The sequence below is a fragment of the Erinaceus europaeus genome, chromosome 7 (assembly GCF_950295315.1).
Source record: "Erinaceus europaeus chromosome 7, mEriEur2.1, whole genome shotgun sequence".
NCBI lineage: Eukaryota > Metazoa > Chordata > Mammalia > Eulipotyphla > Erinaceidae > Erinaceus > Erinaceus europaeus.
The window spans coordinates 47,989,375-48,014,818 of NC_080168.1; the positions used below are offsets into that span (position 1 = coordinate 47,989,375).

At 39.9% G+C, this 25,444-nt stretch overlaps 1 protein-coding gene and 1 long non-coding RNA gene across 3 annotated transcripts in view; one reads left to right on the forward strand and one right to left on the reverse strand.

Moving 5' to 3' along the window:
* The window catches only part of LOC132539414 (uncharacterized), a 51,154-nt gene extending 33,661 nt beyond the window's left edge, over positions 1–17,493 (reverse strand). Inside the window, exon 1 of the long non-coding RNA XR_009550698.1 lies at positions 17,372–17,493. This is a non-coding gene — a long non-coding RNA (uncharacterized LOC132539414). The remainder of the gene's footprint in view (positions 1–17,371) is intronic.
* Positions 17,494–17,588: 95 nt separating this feature from the next.
* The window catches only part of LOC103107068 (shugoshin 1-like), a 38,029-nt gene continuing 30,173 nt past the window's right edge, over positions 17,589–25,444 (forward strand). For both annotated transcript variants that reach the window (XM_060194375.1, XM_007515802.2), the window contains exons 1-3: positions 17,589–17,751; positions 19,836–19,984; positions 22,385–22,581. In XM_060194375.1, coding sequence (XP_060050358.1) covers positions 19,843–19,984; positions 22,385–22,581 — 339 coding nt within the window. In that variant the 5' untranslated portion in view covers positions 17,589–17,751; positions 19,836–19,842. The remainder of the gene's footprint in view (positions 17,752–19,835; positions 19,985–22,384; positions 22,582–25,444) is intronic.

Sequence of the window (25,444 nt, forward strand, 5' to 3'; positions counted from 1 at the left end):
TGCTGGCCCTGAGCCCCAGCAATAACCCAGAAACCAAAAAAAAGAAAAAAAAATTCATGCCTGAGGCTCTGACACTCTGAGGTTCAATCCCCAATACCACTATATGACAGAGCTGAATAGTGCTCAGGCATTTGTGTCTTTCTCTAGCTCTTTATTTAATATAAAATAAATGTAATTTAAAATAATGCCTTTAGAAGAATAAATAAATAAAATCAAATGAATCCATTTATAAAGGGTTTGCCTCCCAGCTATTTAGACTAACCTTAAGACAATTTACTTCTATTTATTACATAATCTGTTTATATTCCCAAAGTAAAGGCTTCCATTATGCTTCTCACACTTCCTGCTGTTACAAGGCTGTTGACCTGCTTCCTGTTGATAAATTTTAGGAGCTGGCTCAATATCCTCAGGAAAAGAAAAGCTTACTATATACCCTGGAGAACCTGGATCTACCAAGAAATGCCATGTTCCTCATTTGATAATTGCTGCAGTTTCTTCAGAATTTGTAAGCACACTGTGCTTACAATAATAAATGAATGACTGAATAAATAAACTATTTTTTTGTTAGGTTTATTCCAAGATATTTTATTTCTTTTGTTGCTATAGTAAAAGGAATTGATTTCTGGATTTCAATTTCTTCTAGCTTAGTGTTTGCATAGAGGGATGCCACTGACTTTTTTTTTTAATAATTTATTTCTTTATTGGGGAATTAATGTTTTACATTCAACAGTAAATACAATAGTTTGTACATGCATAACATTCCCCAGATTCCCATTTAACAATACAACCCCCACTATGTCATTCATCATCTTTCATGGACCTGTATTCTCCCCACCCACCCCAGAGTCTTTTACTTTGGTGCAATATGCCAATTCCATTTCAGGTTCTACTTGTGTTTTCTTTTCTAATCTTGTTTTTCAACTTCTGCCTGAGAGTGAGATCATCCCATATTCATCCTTCTGTTTCTGACTTATTTCACTCAACATGATTTTTTCAAGGTCCATCCAAGATCGGCTGAAAACGGTGAAGTCACCATTTTTTACAGCTGAGTAGTATTCCATACCACAGCTTGCTCAGCTACTCATCTGTTGTTGGACACCTGGGTTGCTTCCAGGTTTTGGCTATTACAAATTGTGCTGCCAAGAACATATGTGTACACAGATCTTTTTGGATGGATGTGTTGGGTTCCTTAGGATATATCCCCAGGAGAGGAATTGCAGGGTCATAGGGTAGGTCCATTTCTAGCCTTCTGAGAGTTCACCAGACTGTTCTCCACAGAGGTTGGACCAATTGACATTCCCACCAGCAGTGCAGGAGGGTTCCTTTGACCCCACACCCTCTCCAGCATTTGCTGCTGTTACCTTTTCTGATGTATGACATTCTCACAGGAGTGAAGTGATATCTCATTGTTGTCTTGATTTGCATTTCTCTGACAATCAGAGACTTGGAGCAATTTTTCATGTGTTTCTCAGCCTTTTGGATCTCTTCTGTGGTGAATATTCTGTCCAAGTCCTCCCCCCATTTTTGGATGGGATTATTTGTTGTCTTGTTGTTGAGTCTGGCAAGCTCTTTATATACGTTGGTTATTAAACTCTTATCTGATGTATGGCATGTAAAGATCTTCTCCCATTCTGTGAGGGGTCTCTTGGTTTGGGTAGTGGTTTCTTTTGCTGTGAAGAAGCTTTTTAATTTGATGTAGTCCCATAGGTTTATACTTGCTTTAGTCTTCTCTGTAATTGGATTCGTTTCATTGAAAATGTCTTTAAAATTTATGCGGAAAAGAGGTCTGCCAATATTTTCCTCTAAGTATTTGATAGTTTCTGGTCTAACATCCAAGTCCTTGATCCACTTGGAATTTACTTTTGTATTTGGTAAAATACAGTGATTCAGTTTCATTATTCTGCATGTTTCAACCCATCAACCCATTGTTTCCAACACCATTTGTTAAGGAGACGCTGCTTTCCCCATGTAATAGTCTGGGCCCCTTTGTCAAAGATTAGATGTCCATAGGTGTGGGGGCTCATTTCTGGACTCTGAATTCTATTCCACTGGTCAGTTTGTATTCATGTTCCAGTACCAAGCAGTTTTGATGACAATGGCCCATAATATAGTTTGAGATCTGGGAGTGTCATGCCTCCGGTTCTGTTCTTTTTTCTCAAGATTGTTTTGGCAATTCTAGGTCTTTTCTGGTTCCAGATAAACATTTGTAGCATTTTTTCTATTCTCCTAAAAAATGTGCTTGGGATCTTGATGGGGATAGCATTAAATCTGTAGATGGCTCTGGGTAGTATATTCATTTACATGATGTTAATTCTTCCAACCCATGAACATGGAATATCTTTCCACTTCTTTGTGTCTTTTTCAATTTCTTTGAGTAGTGACTCATAATTTTCAGTATACAAGTCTTTCACTTCTTTGGCTAGGTTTACTCCTAGATAATTATTGTTTTTGTTGCTATAGTAAAGGAATTGATTTCTGGATTTCAATTTCTTCTAACTTAGTGTTTGCATAGAAGAATGCCACTGACTTTTGAATGTTAATTTTATAGCCTGACACCTTACTGTATTGCCTGATGATTTCCAAAAGCTTCTTGCTGGATTCCTTAGGTTTTTCCATGTATACTATCATGTCATCTGCAAATAAGGACAGTTTGACTTCTTCTCTTCCAATCTGTAGGCCTTTAATCCTTGCTCCTGCCTGATTGCTATGGCAAGAACTTCCAACACTATGTTGAATAGTACTGGTGATAGTGGGCAGCCCTGTCTAGTACCTGATCTGAGTGGAAATGCTTCCAGAATAAACAAATTTTAAAATAAAGATTTTAAAGAAAAAACTGTGCCTGCCAGCAGTTTTATCTGATTCTTTCTCAGCAAATCATATGTTCAAATTCATGTTATGATTATCTATTCTTGCAAGTTTAAAAACTGTGGAGAGAATGTTGTGTTGGGGTAGGAAAGATAGCATAATGGTTATGCAAAAAGACTTTCCTGCCTGAGGTTCTAAGGGCCCAGATTCAAATCCCACACACCACCATAAGCCAGAGCTGAGCAGTGCTCTGGCAAAAAACAAACAAACAAAACACTCCACCTCTCCAGAGCCCTACCCCACTAGGGAAAGATTGAAACAGAGTGGGATTATGGATCGAACTGCTAATGCCCATGTCCAGTGGAGAAGCAATAAGAGAAGCCAGACCTTCCACCCTCTGCACCCCATTGTGATCCTGGGTCTATACTCCCAGAGGGATAAAGAATAAGGAACCTTCCAATGGAGGGAAAGGATAGGGAACTCTGGTGGTGGGAACTGTACCCCTCTTATCCTACAATGTTGTCAACCATTATTAAATTAGTAATAATAAAAAAATGATTAGTGGTCCAGGAGGTGACACTAGACTCTCAAGCATGAGGTCCTGAGTTTGGTCCCCAAAAGCACATGTACCAGAGTGGTGTCTGGTTTTCTCTCTCTCTCTCTCCCTATCCCTCTCATTGATAAATAAATCAAAGAATAAAGTCAACAAGATCAAAGTCAACAAGATCAAGGCCATAGGACACTGGGCTGAAGATGGAGGAGGATGTTCTAAAAGAACAAAAGAAAGGGCAGGGTTGGCTTTTTATGTCAATAGCAAGCAAGCAAGAATAGTAGATTCTGGGAAGGAACAAATCATGCAGTATGATGGTAATCAGGGGAGAGATAACATTCCCTCTGTCCTTAGAAAAAACAGAGGGCTCACTGCCCAACCTCATTTACAGTAACCACGTTCTTTCACAGACCCCACCCATTTCTTTTTTTTTTATTTTTATTTCTAAAATGGAAATACTGACAAAACCATAGGATAAGAAGGGTACAATTTCTACCCCCAGAACTCCATATCCCATCCCCTCCTTTGAAAGCATTCCTATTCTTTATCCCTGTGGGAGTATGGAACCAGGATCATTATGGGGTGCATAAGGTAGAAGGTCTGGCTTCTGTAATTGCTTCCCTGCTGAACATGGGCATTGGTAGATCGATTCATACTCCCAGTCAGTCTCCCTCTTTCCCTAGTGGGGCAGTGCTCTGGGGAGGTGGGATTCCAGGATATACTGGTGGGGTCATCTGCCCAGGGAAGTCAGGCTAGCATCATGGTAGCATCTGGAACTTGGTGGCTGAAAAAAAGTTAAGCTATAAAGCAGAACAAATTGTTGACTAATCATAAACCTAAAGGCAAGAATATTGCAGATGAAGATTTGGGGTCTCTGTTCTAGAAAAAGCTAGTAGGTCTGTTTTAGGTATATTCCAAGGGGCCCATGACTTTACTAGTTTTTGCCTGAGCCTGAAATCTAATATGCAGGAACTCCATCCACTTTTAGCCCCTTCATACAGTCTTGCACTGAACTAAATTATGCAGTACTTGTTATGCTTATATAATTGTATATGTACTATTTTTGTCAAAATTCAAGTTATGAAAGCCTCTTGAAGATGTGTTCATGAGGATGGATTTTTTTTCCCCCACTACATGAAAGATGAAATTGAATTGCTGTTATTTCTGCAAAGCATCCCTCTTCTCCAACTTTCATATATGCTTCTAGAGAGCAAACTCCCATCAGTAATAAGAAATGGTTATTTTATTGTTTCCTTCTTGGGCTTTCTTGGTTGAAAGTTTCTCTTTGAGAATGATTTTGCTAGTTCTATCATTTGAGTTATAACCTCTCCAAGAATAGATTATAAAGAATCAAGATCAGGCTGGGGAGACAGCATTTGGTTATGCAAAAGACATCTCTGCCTGTGGTTTCGAGGTCCCAGGTTTAATCCTCATCAGCCAGAGCTGAGCAGTGCTGTGTCCTGCGCTCGCTCTCTCTCTCTCTTCCTCTCTCTCTCGCTCCTCAAACTAAAATAAAAAATATTTGAGAAGACTTTAAAAAAAGAATTGAGATGATCAGTTTCTCATGTATGAACAAAGCTATTTCAATTCTGCACCATCTAAGTACTAAAAAAGCTGTAGCCAACAATTCTCTTTCCACCCACACACAGCAAGACTGCTACAAATAATTGCAGAGGTTTTGCTGAGTCAACAGTAAATCCAATGGGTTGGGAAAACAGCAGAATGATTGTGTAAAATATTCCCCTGCCTCCCCAGACAATAACTTGGATCCACCTGCATATCAGATTTCAGGTTGGGGGAGGGGGGAGAAGAGGAGGAGAAGGAGAAGGAGGAGGAGGAGGAGGAGAAAGAGAAGGAGGAGCAAAGGAAAAGAAAAAAACTAGTATAGCCACAGGCCCTTTGGAATATAACTAAATTATGCCGACTAGCTATCTACAAAACAGAGACACCCCCCCACACACATCTGCACTACTCCAGCCTTTAAGTTCATGAGTAGTCAACAATTTGTTTGGATTTATATGTTAACTTTCTTTTCAGCCACCAGGTTCCAGATGCTAGCATGATGCCAACCATACTTGCCAGGACAGACAACCCCACCAATGTGTCCTGGAGCTCCACTTCCCCAGAGACCCACCCCACTAGGGAAAGAGAGGCGCAGGCTGGGAGTATGGATCAACCTGTCAATGCCCATGTTCAGCGGGGAAGCAATTACAGAAGCCAGACCTTCCACCTTCTGCATCCCACAATGCCACAGACCACCACAAGGGATGAGCAGCAGGAGGGTCAGGGGTCTTGAAGGCAACCTCCCCGGTGGGTCAGGAGTCAGCGCAAGGGAGAACAGATAGACACCACACTCTATTGGAGGGTGAATCTGGACTCATTTTAATAGTGAAACTGCATTAGCTTTTATACGTTTTTCAGGTTACATTCAGGTTGCCTAAGCAACTAGCTCATAAGGAAGTAGCAATAAGCATCATAGTCTTGTGGCTTTGGCAAGCTGCATGTTACTCCCCTATTGCTGTAAAGAATGGTACAATACTTAGTATCACCCTGTTCTCAGGGGAGGTCATACCCAGAATTGTTTTTGACTTTTGCTGAGGGCTATTTCTATCATTAATCTTCTATGGGGGGGCAAACAGATCTTTGCCTAGTCGTGGACCACTGCTCATCTAAGTCTGGTACAGTTTAACTATTAATCTTTCTTTGTTTCTTTACGTCAGCTTGTTCCTGGGAGGCCTCAATCTCTGCATTCTTTTTATGAGGGGCAAGTCATAACATGACTTCTTTTGTCCGTCTATGCTGACCCACCTTCCCCACTTTCATAATGTAACTTTCAAATATGGCCCTGTGTAAGGGAAAGGGGGTGCTTCTGACTCTCCATTCCCACCAGGCACTGCCAAAGTGTTATTAATCAATTATGACAGTATAAATATTTGTAACAATAACGGGGGGAGAATGCGTCGTCCCATTCTCATCCTCCTGCCCAGCTTCCTTGAAGTCTGAATTCAGGTCCAGAGGAGATGACCCTGTCAGGCTCCCTGGGGTTCGTGATGGGGCGCCACACCACAATGACCTTGGGTCCATACTCCCAGAGGGATAAGGAATAGGAAAGCTATCAGGGGAGGGGATGCAATACAGAGTTCTGGTGGTGGGAACTGTGTGGAGTTGTACCTCTCTTATCCTATGGTTTTTGTGTTTCCTTTTTGGTAAATAAATTTAAAAAAAAAAGATTTCCCTGCCTGATGCTCTGAGGGTTCATGGTCAATCCCTATCACCATCACCATAAACCAGAGCTGATCAATGAGTGCTCGGTCTCTCTATCTCTCTTTCTCTACCTCTCACTCTCTCTCTTTTCTGTATCTCTCATTAAACAGTAAGAAGATAAAAATATTTTTTTAAAAAAGTTTTCATAGGCTAAAGGCATCTATCAGTCTAAATGACCTGTAATATATAACAAGGAAGAATCCTCCCTCCTAGACCCAAAGCAAGTGTAAGAAATATTGTTCATTGTGATTAAAATGAAACAGAGAGAAAGAGAAATCCTTAAACTTAGCACTTTTGGGGAGTCAGGCAGTAGCACAGCGTTAGGTTAAGCGCAGGTGGCACAAAGGACAGGAATAAGGATCCCGGTTCGAGCCCCTGGTTCCCCACCTCCAGGGGAGTTGCTTCACAGGCAGTGAAGTAGGTCTGTAGGTGTCTTTCTCTCCTCCTCTGTTTTTCCCTTCTCTCTGTTCTATCCAAAAACAATGACATCAATAACAACAACAATTACAACAACAAAACAACAAGGACAACAAAAAGGAATAATAATAAACCTAGCTCTATTTGTGTCCATGATCTATTACTCGCATGTTACTGAGAATTCAAGTAGGTTCTACAACAAATAACTTAAAGAAATATAAATCCATTGCTTCTTTCGCAAAGTTCTCTGTATACTATATCATAGATATAGAGATTTGTACTAAATATAATTTCTAAAAAATGGAATAGTAAGTGATAATGATAAAGAGATAGAAACTATAACTGCCCTTTGGAATTTAAAATCTAGTAGGGAATATAGATTAAAACCACAGTAGAGGCACTGATTGATTTCTTAAAAATTTCATTAGTGATTTAATATTGATTCATTAAGTTATGAGAAAACAGGGGTATAATTCCACACTATTCCCACCACCAAAAAAAAATCATCTTCATAAAACCACTTAATGGCTTGCATTTCATTTACAGAAAATGTCTCATTAGTTTTCACAAATACCCAGATTGCTTTTATACATTTTTTTGAGATGTAGATTTGATTTTGGTACTTCCCTACTTAAAATTTTCTACTAGATTTATTACACCAGAATAAAATTCTACAAGAATCATTTTACTTGGCCTTTATCCTAGTTTCCTTAGTCCTAGCTTCCCTGTCTGAATTATTCTCCCCTCAGTCAAATCTTCTGCTCACAGAGAATTCTGTTTATCTTTGAAAGAAAAAAGTATGTCTACGTTTAAAGGCTTTGCATTAGTTCTCTCTTAAATTTTGCAATAATTAACCCTCGAAAGGATTATTAGTAGGCTACTCCTCTTAACTGTGAGCCTGTGGCTTAAATACTACCTCATTGGGAAAGTTTCATGTCCAGAACTCCTTATTCCTTTCCTAAAAATAAAATTATTAAATAAAATTTTCACAAGCTTTTTTTTCTATCTAGTTCCCACAAATATTCCACAACAATAGTGATATTTTCTACCTATTCAACAATATATTTCCAGTACAGATATAATGAATGGTACATAAGTTCTGAATATTATATATGAATGAAGAATGAAATCATAAGAAGTTAATACTATCTCAAATCCATGTAATATTTAAAGAAGCAGCAAGGATTGTCTAAAAGTAAATAACATACATTGTAAAAACTAGATTTTTATTGGTGGGGGGATTAATGGTTTACAGAAATGCAAGTGTTGGTACATGTGTAAAATTGTTTAGTTTTCTTCAAAACACTCTCACCCCCAGACTAGGTCTTTCTCCCACCATCATGCACCAGGACCTGAGAGCCCTGAACCTCCACCTAGAGTCTTTTGCTTTAGTCCAATACACCTAAACTAGTCCAAGTTCTGCTTTGTGTTTTCCCTTCTGTTCTTATTTCTAACCCTCTGTCCATGAATAAGGTGTTTTTTTGTTTGTTTGTTTTTTTAACGTATGGTCTTTTTGGTAATATTTTTGTCAGCAGAGGGCAGAGTTAGCTAAACAGATCTTCCTTGTAGTAGTGGTTTCTATGGACAGACTTGTGTGAGATTCTGTATCATGAGCAAACATCAGAGAAAGAAATGCTTTCTCTATTTTTTGCCTCCAGGGTTATTGCTAGGGCTTGGTGCTGGCACTACTCTTGGTGGTCATTTTATTCCCTATTGGATAGGGTAGAGATAAATTGAGAGGGAAGGGGGATATAGAGAGGGAGAGGGAATGAGAGAAAGAAATATAGACACATGCAGACCTGCTTCCCACTTGTGAAAAGTCCAGGGAGCCAGGGGGCTTGAACCCAGATCCTCCAAAGGGTCCATGCACTTAGTCCTATGTATGCTGAACCGGGTGCACCACCACCTAGTCCTCTCTATATTTTAATTAACTGGCCTATATACTTTAGTTTAGAATTTCCTGGGAATTGATGGCTTCTCACAGTACTGATATTGAGAGTTTCTCAACTCAGTAGAGAAAAGTAAAATAAAATGACAAGGCAGAGTAGAGCTTATCCTCTCCAAAGGATAAGCTTTTAAAATTTCTGTGTAGCTCAAGAAAATTAGACTGTGGATATTTCTAGATTGCAGGTACATCTATGAGTCCATAACCATGGTGGTTTTATTTTGTCCATATCTCTTATTACTACCAAATATATAGTATATTTGTGTTTTCTGATTTATATCTTCCTTACCCCAGTAGAAGGTCATCTCTTTCTTTCTTTTTTTTTTTAATTTTTTAGGATTTTATTTATTTATTGATGAGAAAGATAGGAGGAGAAAGAAAGAACCAGACATCACTCTGGCACATGTGCTGCCGGGAATCGAACTCAGGACTTCATGCTTGAGAGTCCAAAGCTTTATCACTGCGCCACCTACCGGACCACGGTCATCTCTTTCTAGGAAAGGATTTACTTTTGCTTAGCCACTACTATATTTTACCAACTAGAGCATGAACTGAAACAAGTGTAGTTGTATAGCTGAGACAGTGACTCAGTGGGTAAAATACATGCATAGATTCCCTGGGTGCAGTTATCATTTCAGCACATGACTGAGTCATGTTCTGGGTTCTCTTTTTCTCTATCTCAAAATAAGAAAATAAATCTTACCAAAAAAAAAAGAAAGAAAGAAAGAAAGAAATTCACAGTTGAATGAATGAATTAATATGCCTATAATACACAAGCATTTCTATTTCTTTTCTGTATCTATCTACTCCTGATCAGACCTCTTTATATTAGTGCACACTTCAAAGTCATAAAGAATGTTGTCAGGGCCAGGTGGCAGCACACCTGGTTAAGTGCACATGTTACAATGGGCAAGAACCTGGGTTCAAGACCCAGCCCCCACCTGCAAGGGGAAAGCTCTGACAGTAGTAAAACAAAACTGCAGGTCTTTCTTTGTCTCTCTTCGTCTCTATTTACCCCTTCCCTCTCAATTTCTTTTTCCCCCCTTTTTGGGGGATTAATGTTTTACACTCAACAGTAAATACAATAGTTTGTACATGCATAACATTTCTCAGTTTTCCACATAACAATACAACCCCCACTATGTCCTCTGTCATCCTTTTCCAGGACCTACCTGTATTCTCCCCAGGCTTTTGCTTTGGTGCAATACACTAATCCCTCTCGATTTCTGGCTGCCTCTATGCAATAAATAAAGACTATTAAAATTTTTTTAAGAAAATGTTATCCCTGTTTATGATTAATATTTTCCAGGTGAAGATTAAAAAGTATATAGTTTTCTGGATGCGGGGCTACAGTCAGCAGCAGCTATGTTTCTCTCCTCTGTCAGACCAACTATGAACACCAAAGGAGATTACCTGGGACCGCAACAAGGGAGGACTAGAATGACTTCAGGAACCCACCAAATCACCGGTGAGTGCAAACATGTGTGGCTCGTGGAAAGAGAGGAGCCTAAGGAGAGATTTCTTAGCTAGTAACAGTCTGCCTGTTTACCAGTTGAGGCACCACCTCCAGTCTATTTTACCAACAAAAAGACTGCTGAAGGGAGGAGAGTACTCCCCTAAGACTCACTAAATGCAATTGAGAGTCTCCATTGCTACTGCTCTCAGAGGCTGAAGCACGAGAGGAAGGCCCTGTGCTGACATCTGGGAACAGAGAACTGACCAGGAAACTCAGGAGAAGATCTATACCTCAGAGGCCTAGTGGTGGGGCTGTGTGATGGGAGCCTTTCCATGTTGTTCTCCAGATGAGAACATAGCAAACAGTTGCCTCAGAACCTACAGGACTTGTTTAGAAACTCAGAGCCCAGCAGTGCTGCTTGGGTGGCAAAGAAGCTAAATTGAGCCCAGAGCTTTGAATCCTTGGAGTGTGAGAGTCTCTTTGTATAATCACTATGCAATCTCTCCCCCACCCTGATTTATCTCTTGGTCAGTAGTGAGTGATTAAGCTAAGAAGGCGACTTATAGTTTAAAAGCCCTCAGGCTCCCATAGCCTACAGGGAAGAAAAAGAACAAAAGAGGATTTAACAGCCACTATGCACCAACTCAAAGACTGAAATAATATTGAAACAACTGTTAATTTCCACAACTGTGAACCCTTTACGTACCTTACTTAGACACAAGTCAATCCAGGCAAGAGTGATCAGTAATTTGAAAAGTACTGAGAGAGGGACCTCATAACATAATATATAAAATGGTTAAACCAACAAGAAGAAATATTGGAGCAATGAACCAGGACAAGACTTCAGCTAAAAGCCCCCAAAAGGCTGAACCCCAAAATAATGAGGTCAACATCCAAACACTAGTTAAGGAAAGAATCACAGGAGTGAGTAAAGAGTTTGAAAGAATTGTCATCAGAAATGCAGAAACAACAAATGAGACTCTGGAAGAAAACACTAATTATCTTAAGGTTACTAGAGAACCGAAAGCTGAAATACCTGAGCTTAGAACACAACTAGCTGAACAAGCTAAAACAGTATCAGAACAGGATAACAAAATAGATGAACTTCAGAAAACAGTACAGGGGAAAGAGAATAGAACCAATGAGGCTGAAGATAGAATTAGCAAGATCAAGGACATGAATTAGAGACAACGAAAAAAGAAGTAAGAGATCTCAAAAAGAGATTAAGAGATACTGAAAACAATAACAGAGACCTATGGGATAACTTCAAAAGAAACAATATACACATTATTGGCTTACCAGAGGAAGAAAGAGAGGGAGAGGAAGAAAGCATTCTTCAGGCCATAATAGCTGAAAACTTCTCTAGTCTACACAACATCAAAGACATAGAGGTTCAAGAAGCCCAGAGGGTCCCAAACAGAATTAACCCAGACTTAAAGACACCAAGACACATCATACTTAGAATGGAAAGGAATAAGGATAAAGAAAGGATCCTGATGGCTGCAAGAGAAAAATACAAAGAGTCACCTACAAGGAAAACCCATAAGATTAGCAGCAGACTTCTCCATACAAACACTACAGGCCAGAAGAGAATGACAAGATATCTATCCAGTGCTCAATGAGAAAGGCTTTCAACCAAGAATACTGTATCCTGCTAGACTGTCATTAAGACTAGATGGAGGCATCAAAACCTTCTCAGACAAGCAACAGTTGAAGGAATCAACTATCACCAAGCCTGCCCTGAAAGAAGTTCTGAAAGTTCTCTATCAACAGTCAGACCACCATAAATATGCCATCTATCAGAACACTTTAAAAATCTACAAGAATGGTGTTAAAATATCTTCAATCTATGATATCAATAAATGTCAATGGCCTGAATTCACCTATTAAAATGCAGGCACAGGGTAGGAAGAGAGACAGAAAACAAAACCCAACAATATACTATCTGCAGGAAACCCACCTAACTCAACAAGATAAACACAAACTCAAAGTAAAAGGATGGAAACTATCATACAAGCAAATGACCCACAAAGGGGCAAGAACAGCTATTCTCAAATCTGACACGATAGACTATAATAAATAAATAAAATTTAAAAAGACAGGGATGGACAGTACTTAATGCTCAGAGGATCAGTCAATCAAGAGGACTTAATAATTATTAACATCTATGCACCCAATGAGAAGCCATCTAAATACATCAAACGTCTACAGAAAGAGCTACAGCAATATATTGACAGCAACACTGTCATAGTAGGGGATTTCAATACCCCACTCTCTCAACCTGACACATCATCCAGGCAGAAAGTTAATAAAGACATGAGGGAGCTAAATGAGGAGATAGATAAACTAGAACTTTTGGACATTTTCAGAATCATTCATCCCAAGAAACAGGAATACACATTTTACTCAAATCCACATGGGTCATTCTCAAGGATACACCATGTTAGGACACAAAGACAGCATCATCAAATTCAAGAGCATTGAAATCATCCCAAACATCTTCTCAGACCACAGTGAAATTAAACTAACACTTAACAATCAACAAAAGACTAGGAATCATCCCAAAATGTGGAAGCTCCACAATACACTACTTAACAACTACTGGGTCAAAGAGGAAATCAAGGAAGAAATCAAAATGTTTTGAGAGTTCAATGAAAATGAAGAGACAAGCTGTCAAAATATTTGGGACACAGCTAAGGCAGTACTGAGAGGGAAGTTCATAGCCATACAAGCACACATTAGGAAAGAAGAAAAAGCACAAATAAACAGCCTGATTGCACATCTTAAAGACCTAGAAGAAGAACAACAAAGGAATCCTAAAGCAACCAGAAGGACAGAAATCACTAAAGTTAGGGCAGAAATCAATAACATTGAAAATAAGAAAACCATACAAAAGATCAACGAAAGTAAATGTTGGTTCTTCGAAAGAGTGAACAAAATCGACAAATTTTAGACAGACTCACAAAACAAAAAAGGGGGAAGACCCAAATAAATCGGGTTGTAAATAAAAGAGAAGATATCACAATAGACACCACAGAAATTCAACATATCATGTGAGGTTTCTATAAACAACCAAGCTAGAGAACCTAGAAGAAATGGACTATTTCCTAGATACCTATAAACTTCCAAAATTAAATAAAGAGGAACTTGATAATTTGAATGGGCCTATCAGAGCTATTGAAATTGAAACAGTTATCAAAAACCTTCCCAAGAATAAAAATCCTGGACCAGATGGTTTTACAAATGAATTCTATAAAACCTTCAAGGAAGAGTTAGTATCTCTACTTTTAAAAGTCTTCCAGAAGATTAAAGACATAGGAATTCTTCTTTGCAGCTTTTATGAAGACAATATCATTCAAATACCAAAAGCAGACATGGATACAACCAAAAAAGAAAACTACAGAGCAATATCTCTGATGAACATAGATGCTAAAATATTGAACAAAATTCTAGCCAACCGGATACAGCAGTATATTAAAAAGATTGTTCATCATGAGCAAGTGGGGTTTATCCCAGGAATGCAAGGTTGGTTTAATATACATAAATCAATCAACATGATCCACCACATCAACAAAAGCAAGACCAAAAACCACATGGTCATATCCATAAATGCAGAGAAAGCCTTTGACAAAATACAACAACCCTTTATGATCAAAACACTACAAAAAATGGGAATAGGTGGAAAATTCCTCAAAATAGTAGAGACTATTATATGTATAGTAAACCTACAGCCAACATCATACTGAATGGTGAAAAACTGGAAGCATTTCCCCTCAGATCAGGTACTAGACAGGGTTGCCCACTATCACCATTACTATTTAACATAGTGTTGGAAGTTCTTGCCATAGCAATCAGGCAGGAGCAAGGAATTGAAGGCATACAGATTGGAAGAGAAGTCAAAGAATTAAAGGGATACAGATTGGAAGAGAAAAACTCTCCCTATTTGCAGATGACATGACACATAGAAAAACCTAAGCAAGAATCTAGCAAGAAGCTTTTGGAAATCATCAGGCAATACAGTAAGGTGTCAGGCTACAAAATTAACATTCAAAAGTCAGTGGATGAAGGACTTGGATGTTATACCAGAAACTATCAGATACTTAGAGGAATATTTTGCCAAAACTCTTTTCCGCATAAATTTTAAAGACAACTTCAAGGAAACAAATCCAATTACAAAGAAGACTAAGGCAAGCATAAACTTATAGGACTACATCATATTAAAAAGCTTCTTCACAGCAAAAGAAACCACTACCCAAACCAAGAGACCCCTCACAGAATGGGAGAAGATCTTTACATGCCATACATCAGATAAGAGGCTAATAAGCAAAATATATAAAGTTTGCCAAACTCAAAAACAAGAAAACAAATGACTCTATTCAAAAATGGGGAGAAGACATTAACAGAATATTCACCACAGAAGAGATCCAAAAGGCCAAGAAACACATGAAAAAATGCTGCAAGTCTCAGAGAAATGAAAATAAAGACAACAATAAGATACCACTTCACTCCTGTGAGAATGCTATACATCAGAAAAAGTAGCAGCAACAAATGCTGGAGAGGTTGTGGGGACAAATGAACCCTCCTGTACTGCTGGTGAGAATGCAAACTGATCTAACCTTTGTGGAGAACAGTCTGGAGAACTCTCAGAAAGCTAGAAATGGACCTACTCTATGATCCTGCAATTCCTCTCCTGGGGCTATATCTTAACAAACTCAACACCCATCCAAAAAGATCTGTGTGCACATATGTTCCTAGCAGCACAATTTGTAATAGCCAAAACCTGGAAGCAACCCAGGTGTCCAACAACAGATGAGTGGTTGAGCAAGCTGTGGTATATATACACAATAGAATATTACTCTGCTATAAAAAATGGTGACTTCACTGTTTTCAGCCAATCTTGGATGGACCTTGAAAAATTCATGTTAAGTGAACTAAGTTAGAAACAGAAGGATGAATATGGGATGATCTCACTCTCAGGCCGAAGTTGAAAAACAAGATCAGAAGAGAAAACACAAGTAGAACCTGAATTGGAGTTGGTGTATTGCAACTCAACAAGAAAACAAATGACCCCATCCAAAAATGGGGAGAGGACATGAACAGAATAGTCACCACAGAAGAGATCCAAAAGGCCAAGAAACACATGAAAAAATGCTTCCAGTCTTTGATTGTCAGAGAAATGCAAATAAAGACAACAATGAGATACCACCTCACTCCTCTGAGAAAGCCATACATCAGAAAAAGTAGCAGCAACAAACGCTGGAGAGGTTGTGGGGACAAAGTAAAAGCCTGTGGTTGGGGGGAAGAGTGCAGGTCCTGGAAAAGGATGATAGAGGACCTAATGGGGGTTGCATTGTTATATGGAGAAATGTTATGCATGTGTATTTACTGTGGAATGCAAAACATCAATCCTACAATAAAGAAATTTATTAAAAAAGAAGAAGAAAAAGCCAAGATACTGAGAAGGTGAGATCTTCTACACAGAGGAAAAATAAGAGATCACAGAGCAGAGCCAGATTGATCAGAAAGCTGTAGTCTCACAAATTTTTCCAAAAATCAAAGTTGTTCCTCAACTCCAGGGTTATCTCTGCTTTGTGTTTGTTCTCATAAATGTAATTTACATAAAGTGGTGCTCTCAATTTCTTTAAAAAGAGCTTAATTAATGTATCCAGTAAAAAATGTTAAGTTCGGGAGTCGGGTGGTAGCACAGTGGGTTCAGTGCAGGTGGCGCAGAGCGCAAGGACCGCTGTAAGGATCTCAGTTCAAGGCCCCGGCTCCCCACCTGCAGGATCTTGGTTCGAGCCCCCGGCTCCCTACCTGCAGGGGAGTCGCTTCACAGGCGGTGAAGCAGGTCTGCAGGTGTCTATCTTTCTCTCCCCTTCTCTGTTTTCCCCTCCTCTCTCCATTTCTCTCTGTCCTATCCAACAACAACGACATGAATAACAACACTAACTACAACAATAAAAAAATGTTAAGTTCATAAATGAAGGCAAGGGAATGATTTGCATTTATTTCAAATAGTATCATATTGCTTCAATTTTTTTTGTCTTTTAGTAGTACTTTAGCCATTAAAATACAAATATCAGTATGCTACATAATATATGGTTTAAACTTCTCCAAGATCTTTCCATTCACAACAAGGTAAGTATTATATTCCATTCTTAATAATATATCCTCCACTAGCTCTATCTTTCTATACATCAGCTTCATTAAGCACCATCTTGCGTTTCACTTGTTATTCCGTATAACTTTGCTAGGGTTATCAAAGTTGCTCAGTTTTAAATAATAATAAGAGCTACCATTACACATGAAAGAGAAGAAAGGAAGGAAGTAAGAAAGAAAGAAGAAAAGAAAAGAAAAGAAGAGAAAAGAAAGAGGAAGAAAGAAGACGCACGGAATAGCAGTGAGGACCGACTGCACTGATATAATACAGAGGTGCTGGGTAGCCTCCTCACAGGGTTATCACACGTCTTTGAGTCTGAGATAGTGGGACACATCTGCTTATTTCGATTTTTTTTTGTGCAGGCGCCTCCCCTTAACTCTAAACTTGCTTCCTACTTTGTGTTGTTGTTTTGATTTTTAAGATATCATTTTATTGGGGACAGAATGGTTGATGGAACAGTTGTTGACACCTAAAACGAAAACCCCTGAGACAATATTATGTTCTTTCAGTGCTTGTGTCGTGCAGTGAACTTGGTAAATGCAGAGTTTTAACCCTATTTTGCTTTTAATGTCCCTGAAATCTACCCCAAGCAGCAGGTTGGCAGGGCCGCCGGCCCTGCACACCAGGAGATTCACCAGAGGGAGCCCTGGAGCTCCGCCTCTAGGATGAGAAGCTGCAAGACTGCAAAACGGAGCTTTTCCACAATCAAAACTCCCCGCCTAAAACTGTCAAGGTTGCTCCACCCAACACTAATGGCCAACAACTCACACACACAAAAACAACAACTCTCGATTCGGGAGCGACGCGTCCGGGACTTGGGGCTCCGCTCCACCGGACGGCGCGGCAGATGCCCGGATGCAGCCACGCGGGATTAAAACAAAACACCAAGCCTAATATGACTCCGCCCCGTGGAGGGCGGGGCCTAAACGGCACGGTGCGTCTCGGTCATGTGACCGCCTTCCGGCCAGCCAATGAACGAGCGCGGCGGAAATTTCGAATGTGGCGGCGGTGGTGGCGGGAGGACTCGGGGCTGAGCCTTGGTTCTGCAGCTTCTTGGCTTCGCGCGCCGCGAAAACTGCCGGGAAGAGCAGTGCCATGTGAGAAATAGAGCGGCCTCTGCGGCGCCAGTGCTGATCAAGGGACTGCGGTGGCAGGTGAGGCCTGGGGCCGGCTTCCGGCAACTCCCCCATCCACGCCCTGGCAGCGCCCGCAGAAAGGGGGCGGTGGGGCTTTCTAGTTTGGGGCTGGTTGCCTCGCCTGATCCCATCCCGCCTCCCTGCCGGGCTCCTCTGATCGCCATTCCGATGGCCTTGAGTCCAGGCTGTGCTGTCGGAATGCGTTTTCCGGTGACCCGACTTCCTTTTCTGTTAGTGTCACTCGGGCACTCTTTGTTCTGATCTAACAGTCAGACTGAGAGTGACCTCCATGCCTGTTGCAGCAACATGGAGCGGTGGTGTCCGTCGGGCACTCCTTGTCCTAATCTAGCAGCCAGGCTGAGAGTGATCTCCCTGCCTGTCTGCTGCAGAGCCTTGGACGTCGTCCCTGGTCGGAGCCGGCACTGACTGTGCGCGACCTGGGCACTTGGACTGATCAGAGAACTGTGACAGGCATCAAATATCTCATTAATAAAACTACAGTAAACTCTGACCCAGATACTACACAGATTTGAGACAGCTGCCCCCCGCTATGTTCTCTCTATATTCACAGATATTTATTTCATTTGGGCCTTGCACCACACCCCCTCTTAATCCTATCGGTCTAGTCAGGAAGTAAAGAGTCTGTATTGCTTTTGTGACTTTAGGTTGATTGAATGTATTAATGAAGGTGTTTTAGAGAAGGTTTGGCTTTTAAGACAACTTGAATAATCAATGTGTGGCTATTCAGAAACTTGATTGTGATACACTGTTTTATCAACCCATATATTATCAGTGCTTCAAAATAGATCGGTGCCTCGCCCTAAGTTTATAATGTATCTCCACTGGCAGAAAGAAAGTAGGTAAGTGATCATTACAATATCTTCAAGACCCCAGACACTGAAAAAGGAAGGAAATAAGTAATACCTGGAGAGAATATTCAGGAAAATGTTTGACTGAGGGAAGATAAAAAATATCCTTGATAGTGCAAGTTGTATATAAATCGATATTAAAAACATTAGTTTTACAATTTTAAGATCTGCAAAGTACAATTTAGGCTAAACGGTGGTCATGAAGCATAATTTGACATGCTTAGTAGCAGAATACTGAAGCATATCTGCTTTGCTTTAAAAGGATAAGTGTACTCAAGTACTAATATAATAATAACACATGTCACATGATTTGCTACTTTAAACTGTAGAGCTTTGTAATTATTAGCTATTACATTTAACTTCTTGTTTGCTATAATCATGATTTACTGAAAATTTAAGGACTTGAATTTTAGAAATAACTTTGATGCTATACTTGATTACTTTGTTTTTTTTACAAAATACTATCTTCTCATTTTAAACTTCAGAATCTGGGTTCATGTGCGCTATTTGCTATTATGAATCTTTTCAGATTTATTGAGTGCTATAGTTGGCACTCTTGTCCAGTTACAATTCACATAAGATTTGGTATTCTAAATACTCATCTGGGGTCTGTACAGATCTAAGAAAAGCAGTCATTAGTGAGATGGTATACCACTCCCCCCCCCCCCCCAAAGTGTGTCCCCAACCCTCCCAACAATAACCATCAAAGTCCTCACAAAATCTTGGAGAGTTTGTTTATGGTCATTTCTCTTGTTTGTTTCAGTTAATTGTCTTTCACCTCCTATTTTGCTAAGCACAATCACCTCTGTTTTCATCCATTTTGTCTCAAAGGACACAATATCCTCCTTTTTAATTGTGGAGTGGTATTGCACAAATTGTGTATCACATAACTTCTGTGGGGTTAAGCATCCAACTAAATCTTTGATGTGAAGATCCTACAGTGTTTCACCAGTGTTTTCTTAAATGGCATACTACTTAACCTGGAGTGGCAAATCCACATCAACTAAATATTCCCAACAAAGTACCTCAGGAGGGAAATACTATGCCAGAAATATTATTAAGAATTTAAAGCTGCAAAATCTAGCTTCTTGCCTGGCTGGCTGGCTGGCCACTATAAGCTAATTCTGTAGTTACTACCTCTACTTATTCCATTCTCTTTAGACTGCTTTTATTTTCAATCTTGTTTTTATTTAATACCTCTAAGAAAAATTAAATATTATTTTTAAATTCTAGGTGTAAGATGGCCAAGGAAAGGTGCCTTAAAAAGTCCTTTCAGGAAAGTCTGGAAGAAATTAAGAAGCGAATGAAGGAAAAACGGAATAAAAACTTGACAGAGATTGGCAAACGAAAGTCTTTCATAACTGCGCCTTGTCAAATAATCAGTAAGAGCCTTCATGTTGTACTTAAAAAAATTTTTTTTTTTAATTTAAGAAAGGATCAATTAACAAATCCATAGGGTAGGAGTGGTACAACTCCACACAATTCCCACCACCCAATCTCCATATCCCACCCCCTCCCTTGATAGCTTTCCCATTCTTTATCCATCTGGGAGCATGGACCCAGGGTCGTTGTGGGTTGCAGAAGGTGGAAGGTCTGGCTTCTGTAATTGCTTCCCCGCTGAACATAGGCGTTGACTGGTCAGTCCATACTCACAGTCTGCCTCTCTGTTTCCCTAGTAGGGTGGGTCTCTGGGGAAGCGGAGCTCCAGGACATATTGGTGGGGTCTTCAGTCCAGGGAAGCCTGGCCGGCATCCTGATGGCATCTGGAACCTGGTGACTGAAAAGAGAGTTAACATACAAAGCCAAACAAATTGTTGAGCAATCATGGACCCAAAGCTTGGAATAGTGGAGAGGAAGTGTTAGGGGGTACTCACTGCAAACTCTAGTGTACTTCTGCTTTCAGGTATATATTTTGCAGTAGTTTACAGATACATGTGATCTCTCACAGAAGAGATACGTGTTGTCTCTCACAGAAACGTGTATATCTAGGTTTTGGGACTTTGTTAGAAAGTGAACCACCTGGGATGGAATTAGAGAATACTATGAAAGGAAAGGTCTCACCTGAGTAATGAAGCTGAAGAGTTGTCATTCCACACGTGAAGTCTCTGGACACAGTCTGAGCTGAAGCATGTTGAGGTGGCAATCGTGTTGATTAGGTTGCGATCTGCAGATGCACTGTTATTTGATATGAATTGGGAGAGGCATATGGGAAAGTGGGCCCTATCCAAAGGTTCCAGGACTGGGGGAAGTAGAGGCTCTATAGTGGAGATGTGAGGTTCCTGCTGTCTTAAGGTTCAAAAAGACAATGGATAGTTAATGTTATCATCACATTATTTGGTAATTGGGTTAACTTTGAAAAGTCCTTTTGTTATGGTTTGCTGTACAGTACCCAGTATCTTGTATATAGCTATGCTATTGGTTGCTTCTGATCTACTTGGTCTAGGCTTTTGAGAGAGTCCGCATATCAAATACACAGCCTATATATTAAAAAGATTCAGTCTGTGTTTTAAAAACTTCGAGACATACAATTAATTTTCCCCCTCTCATATTAACTAGTGATTTATATGACTACACTTTACTAGGGGTGTACATAAACACCATTCCCACCACCAAAAAACTGTGACCCATCCCTCCCACCCACTCCCACCCCCCACTGTCCCAGGAAGCTGCATGTCTACCCCTCACCACAGGGTTTTTACCTTGGTGCCCTACTTACAATTTGCTCAGATCCTGCTTTTAGTTTCCCTTTCAGAACTTCTTACTCAACTTCTGTTGATGAGTGGGATCATCCCATACTCATCTTTATCTTTCTGACTTAGCTCACTTAACATAATTCCTTCTAGCTCTGTCCAAGATGGGTCAGAAAAGGTGGGTTCATTGTTCTTGATAGCTGCATAGTATTCCATTGTGTATATATACCACAGCTTTCTCAGCCACTCATCTGTTGTTGGGCACCTGGGTTGCTTTCAGGTTTTAGCTATTATGAATTGTGTTGGTATGCTTTTAAAAACCCCTTCTGTTTCATTTGGTTTAAATCCCCCCTGCTTAACACTATTCTATTTACATAACCACTTCATTCTATTTACATAACCTCTGTTAACAAGCACCACCTTCCCTCCAGGGCATTGGTGGTTTAGTGGTAGAATTCTCACCTGCTCTGCCCCCTCTCCTTGTCATACCCTGATTTTCACCAGTCACTTTTCTCTCCACCCTCTCTGCATCGCATCCTGTTCCCACCCTACTGGGCTAGTATATTCATAAGGACAAGATTGTTTGTAATTTTTAGTTTAGCTTAGCTTGGTATAGATTGCGCTGCGTCCTGCATGAATAAAAAGATACTGCGTACAACCCAGCCATGAGTCCCTGTTCTGTTACCCGCCCATGACGCCAGCCCGGCGAAAACAACAGAATTGTGCTGCTATGAACATAGGAGTACACACCTCTTTTTGGTTGGGTGTTATGGAGTCCTTGGGGTATAATCCCAGGAGGGGAATTACTGGATCATATGGAAGGTCCATGTCTATCCTTGTGAGAGTTTTCCAGACAGCTCTCCACAGAGGCTGTACCAATTTACATTCCCACCAGCAATGCAAAAGGGTTCCTCTGTCCCCACAGCCTCTCCAGCATTTGTTGCTGCTGTCCTTTTTGATGTATGACATTCTTACAGGAGTGAGGTGATATCTTAATGTTATCTTAATTTATATTTCTCTGACAATGTTGGACTTTTGCATCACTTTTAAGTGTAGATTTAGAAACTAATTGAAAATGGTTATCTTTTTTAGCCAACACATGTCAATTGCTGAAAAACTACCAAAACAACAACAAAATGTTAGTTTTGGCTTTGGAAAATGAAAAATCTAAAGTGAGAGAAGCTCAAGAGATAATCGTGCAGCTGAGAAAAGAATGTTATTACCTGGCGTATCAGCTATATGCATTGAAAGGAAAACTTGCTTCCCAACAAACAGAAGAAACTGCTCAGGTATTTTCATTACAAGGGCTGAATTTCTAAAGAAAAAAAGTAGAAACCATGTAGGTGATTGAGACTTATCTTTAATTTAACTCTGAAAGCAAATAGCAAAACAAGATATGAAAGTGTTTACCCTTTTGTGCTGCCAGTTTTTCTTTCTTTCTTTTTTTTTTAACTTTCATCAAAGTGAGTAAATAGTAGGTCAGCTAAGCTAAAGGTATAAAAGTGGTAGTTCTGGGCTGGATGGTAGCTCACCGGGTTAAGCACACATAGTACAAAGCGCAAGGATCCCCAAGCCCCCAACTTTCCACCTGCAGGGGGTTCACTTCACAAGTAATGAAACAGGGCTGCAGGTGTCTCTTTCTCTCTCTATCTTCCCTCAGTTTCTCTCTGTTCTGTCTAATGAAGTGTTCTATCTAATAAAGTGACAGACACTTGCAGCCTTCCTTCACCACTTGTGAAGTTTTACCCCTGCAGGTGGGACCAGGGGCTTGGAACCTGGATCCTTGAGCACTGTAGTGTGTGCGCTTAACCTGGTGCATCAACACCTGGCCCCCTCCCTTTTTTTTTTAATTAGTGGTTTAGCATTATTTTCTAAAATTATCAGATCTCAGTAGTATTTTAATGCCCAAACATGAATCATGTATCACACCCCCACCAAGGTTTTATGCCGCCACCACCAACCCCACCCCCCGCACCCCCAGTAACCATACTCAGTTCTCACATGGTGCAAGAAACAGTCTGCTTACCTTTTTTTGTTGTTGTTTTTTTTCAAGTTCCTTTGTTTTAGTCATTTCTATTCCACATACGAATGAAACCATCTGGTAGTTGTCCTTCACGTCTTATTTCACTCAGCATAATCACCCCCATTATTTTTCCAATAGCTGAGTGGTTTGTATTCTTCACACTTCATTCGAAAGTTACTGTACAAGAACCCTCCATCCTCAAATTCTCTTTCACTTCACCCTGAGTATTTCTATCATAACACTTACTGCTGTGAAATTGTTTATGTAGCCCTTTTGTAATTTTATTTCTTTATTGGGGAATTAATGTTTTACATTCAACAGTAAATACAATAGTTTGTACATGCATAACATTCCCCAGTTTCCCATATAACAATACAACCCCCACTAGGTCCTTTGTCATCCTTCTTGGACCTGTATTCTCCCCACCCAGCCACCCCCACCCCAGAGTCTTTTACTTTGGTGCAATACGCCAATTCCATTTCAGGTTCGACTTGTGTTTTTTGTTTTTTTTCCTTCTGATCTTGTTTTTCACTTCTGCCTGAGAGTGAGATCATCCCATATTCATCCTTCTGTTTCTGACTTAGTTCACTTAACATCAATTTTTCAAGGTCCATCCAAGATTGGCTGAAAACAGTGAAGTCACCATTTTTTATAGCAGAGTAGTATTCCATTGTGTATATATACCATAGCTTGCTCAGCCACTCATCTGTTGTTGGACACCTGGGTTGCTTCCAGGTTTTGGCTATTACAAATTGTGCTGCCAAGAACATATGTGTACACAGATCTTTTTGGACGGATGTGTTGGGTTCCTTAGGATATATCCCCAGGAGAGGAATTACAGGATCATAGGGTAGGTCCATTTTTAGCTTTCTGAGAGTTCTCCAGACTGTTCTCCACAGAGGTTGGACCAATTTACATTCCCACCAGCAGTGTAGGAGGGTTCCTTTGACCCCACACCCTCTCCAGCATTTGCTGCTGTTACCTTTTCTGATGTATGACATTCTCACAGGAGTGAAGTGGTATCTCATTGTTGTCTTGATTTGCATTTCTCTGACAATCAGAGACTTGGAGCAATTTTTCACGTGTTTCTCAGCCTTTTGGATCTCTTCTGTGGTGAATATTCTGTCCATGTCCTCCCCCCATTTGGATGAGGTTATTTGTTGTCTTGTTGTTGAGTTTGGCAAGCTCTTTATATATGTTGGTTATTAAACTCTTATCTGATGTATGGCATGTAAAGATCTTCTCCCATTCTGTGAGGGGTCTCTTGGTTTGGGTAGTGGTTTCTTTTGCTGTGAAGAAGCTTTTTAATTTGATGTAGTCCCATAGGTTTATACTTGCCTTAGTCTTCCTTGTAATTGGATTCGTTTCATTGAAAATGTCCTTAAAATTTATGCGGAAAACAGTTCTGCCAATATTTTCCTCTAAGTATCTGATAGTTTGTGGTCTAACATCCAAGTCCTTGATCCACTTGCAATTACTTTTGTATTTGGTGAAATACAGTGATTCAGTTTCATTCTTCTACATGTTTCAACCCATTGTTTCCAACACCATTTGTTGAAGAGATTCTGCTTTCCTCATGTAATAGTCTGGGCCCCTTTGTCAAAGATTAGATGTCCATAGGTGTGGGGGCTCACTTCTGGGCTCTCAATTCTATTCCACTGGTCAGTGTGTCTATTCATGTTCTATTACCAAGCAGTTTTGATGACAATGGCCCTATAATACAATTTGAGATCTGGGAGTGTGATGCCTCCAGTTCTGTTCTTTTTTTTTTTTTTTTAATTCTTTATTGAGGAATTAATGTTTTACATTAAACAGTAAATACAATAGTTTGTACATGCATAACATTTCGCAGTTTCCCATTTAACAATACAACCCCCACTATGTCATTTATCATCCTTCATGGATCTGTATTCTCCCCACCCACCCACCCCAGAGTCTTTTTCTTTGGTGCAATATGCCAATTCCATTTCAGTTTCTACTTGTGTTTTCTTTTCTGATCTTGTTTTTCAACTTCTGCCTGAGAGTGAGATCATCCCATATTCATCCTTCTGTTTCTGACTTATTTCACTCAACATGATTTTTTTCAAGGTCCATCCAAGATCAGCTGAAAACGGTGAAGTCACCATTTT